Here is a 6,537-nt window from a genome sequence, read left to right as displayed (position 1 = left end):
GTTAATCTTAATATGTCATTTTATGCTTCAAGTATGTGTGTTTTTTATTTTTTTATATATTCTCTAAGTTAGAATCATATGCTCGTGATGAGCTCGTCAGCTTATAGGTGACGGGGTTTTTCTCAATTTTTCAATTCAAAAATGTTGAACTGGTGACGGCGTTAGCTTCTTTTTAGTTGAAACTTTGAGTTGTTTTTATCATTCCGTCAGTTTCATGGGCGACGTCATTGGATCAAACTTAGTTGTATGCCTGTCAATTTCTTAATGGCGTCAGCTTTTTAGTTGATTTAGTTCGATGTATCTATTTTGCCATACACCCATCATTTTTATGAACAATACCGTCGGCTTAGTTAACTTATTTTAAGATGATTGCGGTATATCCGCCACTTTGAATATAACACCGTCACTTAGTTGCATCATAACAAGGTGACGGGTTTAACAAAGAGAACAAATCAGCACTTTGTTGCTCTTGTACCTCTTATGCACTGAGTAATGAGGCCCTCTACTTAGCAATGAGGTCGTCCACCTTGTTGGCTAAGGAATAGGGTCGTCCACCTTGTGGATTTTAGGTGTAAGGTCGTCCACTTTGTGGACTTTATTCATGGGGTCGTCCACTTTGTGGACTTTATTCATGGGGCCGTCCACTTTGTGGACTTAGCCATGGGGTCGTCCACTTTGTGGACTTTATTCATGGGGCCGTCCACTTTGTGGACTTAGCCATGGGATCGTCCACTTTGTGGGCTTGGAAGTAGGTCGTCCACTTTGTGGACTTGGCCATAAGACCTTCCACTTCGTGGATTTAGTAGTAGGTTGTCCACTTTGTGGACTTATCCATGGGGCCGTCCACTTTGTGGATTTAGCCATAAGGGCGTCCACTCTTGTGGACTTAGTAGTAGGTCGTCCACTTTATGGACTTGGCATTTCTTTGAAAAACATAACAAGTTCACTAGTCGTTTCTGAATAAACCTCCTCTTATTAGAACGAATGCATAAGTAAAACTTTGTCCGAAAAAGAAAAGATAAACTTTCAGCCCCTGAGGCTTAAATTATATTGTAGATAGGAATAAACTAGGACAAACAATTGAAGAACATAAACTGGCAATGAGGAGTAGTGTTCTGCTTTGCCATCTTTTACTGGTAGTACTTTTTGAGATGCTCGGCATTCCATGGGTGTCGTAGCTTCTGCCCGTCAAGCGTTTCCAGGTGATAGGTGCCCTTTCTTAGCCATGATGTAATCTTGTAGGGTCCTTCCCAGTTCAGGCCAAGCTTTCCTTGTGCAGGATCTCTGGCAGCGCCCATTACTTTCCTTAAAACGAGGTCTCCGACCTTGAAGTCTCGGTGCTTGACTCGGGAGTTGTAGTGTTTGGCTACGAGGTCCTGGTACCGTGCAAGTCTCTGTTCAGCCGCCGCCCTTACTTCGTCAACTAGATCCAATTGTAGACGTAGCTCTTGATCATTTCTTCCCTTGTCATAATTGTCCACCCTATAGCTCGTGAGTCCTATCTCGGCTGGAATGACCGCTTCATTTTCGTATGTTAGTTGGAAATGGGTTTCTCCTGTAGGGGTTCGTACTGTCGTTCTGTATGCCCATAATACGCTGGGTAGCACCTCAGGCCATATGCCCTTTGCCCCCTCGAGCCGAGTCTTGATGATTCGAAGCAAAGATTGGTTGGTGACTTCAACTTGTCCGTTTGCTTGAGGATGGGCTGGGGAGGAATAATGGTTCTTGATTCCTAACTTTGAACAGAAGGCTCGGAAGAAGTCGTTGTCAAATTGTTTACCGTTGTCCGAAATTAAAACTCTTGGATTTCCGTACCTGCAAACAATGTTTTTCCATACGAAACCCCTTATATTCTTTTCAGTGATTGTGGCTAAGGCTTCAGCTTCAACCCATTTGGTGAAGTAATCGATGCCAACGACGAGGAACTTCAGTTGCCTTGCTGCCATTAGGAATGGTCCCATGATGTCTAACCCCCACTAGGCGAACGGCCATGGGGCGGTTATGGGGGTCAATTCTTCCGCCGGCCGCCAAATGATGTTTCTGAACCTTTGACATTTGTCGCAAGCTCTCACGTAAACCTAGGCGTCACTTTGCATTGTCGGCCAGTAGTATCCGGCCCGAATTAACTTATGTACCAATGACCGTGATCCGGAGTGGTTGCCGCATATTCCTTTGTGTACTTCTCTCATAACATAGTCTGCCTCTTCGGGGCCTACACATCTTAAGTACGGTCGAGAGAAGCCCCTTTTGTAGAGGACGTCCTTTATCAAGACAAACCGCGCTGACCGGGCCTTCAGCTTCCTGGCAGCCTCCTTCTCATCAGGCAGCGTGCCATCTTTTAGGTAGGAGACCAAAGGGATGGTCCAATTGTTTACGGAACCAATTTCCTGTATGTTGACAATGTCTATTAATGGTGAGGGCTGAGTAAAAGAAAGTACCCCATCAATGGTGATCATAGACTCTGCAGATGCGGCTTTGGAAAGACGGTTGGCGTGTTCGTTTTCTCCTCTTGGAATTTGGACTATTTTGGCCTGCAGCCCATCTATCCTCTTTTTCGCTTGCTCCCAGTACTTCTTCATTTTCTCGCCCTTGCACTCATACTCGCCGTTTATCTGGCTTGTAACGACCTGGGAGTCGCAGTGAACAACTACGTTTACGGCCTCTACAACTTGGGCAAGGTCTAAACCTGCTATCAGGGCTTCATACTCGGCTTCATTATTAGTTGTAGGAAAATTGAGGCGAATCATACATTTGAGTTCATCGCCTTTCGGGGATTTAAGTACGACCCCAACCCCTCCGACCTTCTTGTTGGACGACCCGTCCTTGAAAACGATCCATTGGGGATTTCTTTTCTCTTTGCCTTCCATGCTGGTGAATTTCGCAATGAAGTCGGCAACCACTTGCCCCTTTATGGTGGTGCGGGGGCGCTATTGTATGTCAAATTCGCTTAATTCTATTGACCACAATGCCATTCGTCCGGTGGCTGCAAGGTTGCCCATTGCTCATCGCAAAGGTTTGTCAATTAGGACGACTATCGTATGGGCTTGGAAATATGGCTTGAGTTTGCGGGCCGCCGTGACCAAAGCGAAGGCAAGTTTTTCCATGGGGGGGTATCTCTCTTCTGCACTGTGCAGTGCCTTGCTCGCATAGTACACGAGCCGTTGAATCTTGTTGTCTTCTCTGATTAGGGCCGCACTGACAGCTGCGGGGGAAACGGCCAGATAGAGAAATAGTTCTTCTCCTAGTTGTGAGGGGCTTAGTAACGGTGGTGAAGAGAGATAGACCTTTAGATCTTCGAACGCTTGTTGACATCGGCCGTCCATTCAAAGGATTTTTTCAATGTTCGGAAGAAAGGTAGGCATCTGTCTGCCGCCTTCGACACGAATCTACTAAGCGCGGTGACCCTACCATTGAGGCTTTGTATTTCCTTCATATTTTTAGGAGGGGCCATCCCCATGATGGCCTAAATCTTGTCCGGGTTGGCCTCGATACCTCTTTGGGATACCATGTACCCTAAGAACTTTCCCGCCGTTACTCCAAAGGCACACTTGCTTGGATTGAACTTCATGTTGTAGGAGCAAAGAGTGTCAAATGTTTCCTTGAGATCCTCCAAATGAGCTTCTTCCCTTTGACTTTTGACGAGCATGTCATCGACATATACTTGGACGTTTCTTCCAATCTGCCGTGTAAACATCTTATTCATGAGCCTCTGATAGGTTGCACTAGCGTTTTTTAGGCCAAAGGGCATGACCTTGTAGCAAAAAAGGCCTTGGCTGGTCAAGAACGAGGTCTTCTCTTGATCGGCTTCGTCCATCCAGATTTGGTTATACCCAGAAAATGCATCTATGAAGCTCAGAAGCTGATGTTTGGCCGTAGAATCCACCAGGATGTCGACTCGCGGGAGGGGGTAGCTATCCTTGGGGCATGCTTTGTTCAAGTCCGTGAAGTCAACGCACATCCTCCATTTTCCGTTGTTCTTTTTGACCATCACGACATTTGCTAACCAATCAGGGTAGTACACTTCCCTGATAAATCCCGCCTCTTGTAGTTTGCGGACTTCTTCTGCTACTGCTTGATCACTTTCTTGGGCAAAGGTTCTTTTCTTCTGTCGAACGGGCGGGAAAGATGGCGACACGTTCAACCTATGCACCATGACTGATGGGTCGATTCCTGGCATGTCTTCGTGGCTCCATGCGAACACGTCCCTGTTTTCTTTCAAGAAGGTCGCAAGTTCTTGACGTACCGTCAGGCTGGCTAGGGTGCCGATTTTGGTCGCTCGCTTCGGGCGGGCTTCGTCGAGAAGCACGTCTTCGAGCCTCTCGGCAGGTTCTGTCGCCACCCGACGTTCCTCTATATTCATTGCCTGGATGTGATTGTCCATCTCCATCATGGCCACATAACATTCGCATGTGGATACTTGATTTCCTCTCAATTCTCCAATTCCATGATCAGTAGGGAACTTTATCATCAAATGGTATGTCGATGTCACGGATTTCCATGAGTTGAGGGTTGGTCGTCCTATGATGGCATTGGAAGCCGACGAACAATCGACTACTAGGAATGTTACGTTCCGAGTGACCTGTTGTAGGTAGTCTCCAATGGTTACTGCCAAAGTAACAATGCCAAGTGGAAGTACCCTTGCTCCTCCAAAGCCAACGAGCGGGGCGTTAGTCGGAATTAGTCGTTCTCTTCCAATTCCCATCTGTTAGAAAGCGGGATAGTAAAGGATGTCTGCCGAACTACCGTTGTCTATAAGGACTCGGTGTATGTTGTAGTCTCCTGCTTGTATGGTGACAACCAGAGCGTCGTCATGGGGATGATGAAGGCCCTAGGCGTCTCCTTCTGAAAATTCGATGGTGGGATTGTCAATCCGCGACCTTTCAAGTGCGGGACTTGTCATCTGGACATTCTGAACCGTTCTGAGGTATGTCTTTCGGGCTTTCTTGGATGACCCAACGGTTATGGTTCCTCCTACAATCATCCTTATATCTCCTACAGGTTGCCTGGGCGATCATTGTCTCGTCGAGGGGCTTGATTTTGCGGCGGGTCTGCCCTCTCCTTGTTGACGAACCTCTGCAGCCTTCCTCGCCTAATAAGAGCCTCTATTTGCTGTTTCAAGTCGTAGCAATCGGCGGTGTCATGGCCATGATCTTGATGAAAACGGCAGTATTTGTCCCTTGGTCTCCTGTTGGGATCTCCCTTCAGCTTGCCAGGAAAGGCCAAAGTTTCCTCATCTTTAATCTACATTAGTACCTGGTCGATGGGCGCGTTTAGGGGAGTGAAGTTCATGAATCTTCCTGTAGGCGGTTTGGGTCGTCGATCATCCCGCCGTTCTTTTGTTCTAGCCATTTTTCGTCCCCTGTCCAGTTGTGCATCTTCCTGCCTCTCCCTCTTTCTGGGCTTGTCCTCTCGAGCCAATAACTCGTCTTCCGCGTTTATATACTTCGTCGCCCTGTAAAACACGTCGAACATAGTCTTTGGGTCATTCTTGTACAAAGAAAACAGGAACTTACCCTTCTGTAGCCCGTTGGTGAACGCTGCCACAAGTATCTTGTCATCGGCCTCATCTATCGAGAGGGATTCCTTGTTGAATCGGTCTAAGTATGATCTTAAGGTCTCGTCCTCTCGCTGCTTGATGTTCAACAGACACGCAGTAGATTTCTTATGCCGGTAACTCCCGATAAAGTGTGATACAAACTGTGCGCCTAAATCCTTAAAAGTGCTGATGGAGTTAGGCGTCAGTCGGCTGTACCAGTCCCTCGCAGGTCCTTCCAACGTAGTGAGGAAATCCCTACACATGATTTCGTCCAACACTCCCTGAAGATGCATTAAGGTCCTGAAAGATTCCAAGTGATCCAAAGGGTCCTTGGATCCGTCATAGTTCTCGATGTGTGGCATGCAAAACTTTGGAAGAAGAGGGTATGAATTCACGAGTGCTGTGAAGGGCGAATCTGTTCTATGGACTAGGTCGTCCAAGTCGCTTGAGATTCGTCCCCTCAGGGCGCTCATCATCACGTCCATACGTTCCCTCATCTACTGCATCTCAGCTGCGATATGAGGTGGTAATGTGTCCGAGACAGACGGCGGGTTGGTCTCCTGCCGCTCTGGTCTAGTCGGGGCATTGCTACCCTCAGGCCCTACCGCATTCCTCCCCTCCGAGCTAGCACCTTCCTGTTCCTCCTCTGGTGCACTTTGGTGCGCGTTCCTTTGTCGTAGTTGCTCTTCTAAATCATGATTCTGTTTGGTGAGGCGCTCGACTGCCGCCGCGAGCGTTTGGACTTGCCTCTCTAGCGCCGTGGCATGCGGTTCTTCGCCTTGATTGTTGGTTGTTGCCATTGATCTGGTGAGTACCATGCAACTTTTTGTCTTAGGAATAGAGCAAAAGCTAAATAGTCTTCGCTATGCTTTCGTCATTTCCCACAGACGGCGCCAACTGATGATGCCGAAGAAAACACCAGTAAGCTGCGAACACTCTCCAGATCGAAGCAACACCTGCGAAGAGAAAATAGAAGACCGAACAGAAAGCACCGGTGTGAT

The 6,537-nt window shown here is 47.5% G+C and overlaps 1 protein-coding gene across 1 annotated transcript; it reads right to left on the bottom strand.

The window, feature by feature from the left end:
* Positions 1-1,130: 1,130 nt before the first annotated feature.
* Positions 1,131-1,946, bottom strand: LOC142620118 (uncharacterized). Its single transcript, XM_075793542.1, has 2 exons — positions 1,816-1,946; positions 1,131-1,578 (listed from the first exon to the last, which is right to left on the bottom strand). The coding sequence occupies exons 1-2, from the start codon at positions 1,944-1,946 to the stop codon at positions 1,131-1,133; spliced, it is 579 nt and encodes a 192-aa protein (XP_075649657.1).
* Between the last annotated feature and the right edge of the window lie 4,591 nt (positions 1,947-6,537).

The sequence above is a fragment of the Castanea sativa genome, chromosome 12 (genome assembly GCF_040712315.1).
Source record: "Castanea sativa cultivar Marrone di Chiusa Pesio chromosome 12, ASM4071231v1".
Classification (NCBI taxonomy): Eukaryota; Viridiplantae; Streptophyta; class Magnoliopsida; order Fagales; family Fagaceae; genus Castanea; species Castanea sativa.
This window is presented reverse-complemented; position numbering and strand designations above follow the sequence as displayed.

Excerpts from the sequence above, each read along its gene's own strand:
- LOC142620118 (XM_075793542.1), bottom strand. The coding sequence starts at position 1,946 with ATGGCAGCAAGGCAACTGAAGTTCCTCGTCGTTGGCATCGATTACTTC. Across the intron at positions 1,579-1,815 it reads TGGAAAAACATTGTTTGCAG|AACGACAGTACGAACCCCTA; the intron begins GTACGGAAATCC and ends ATGGGCATACAG.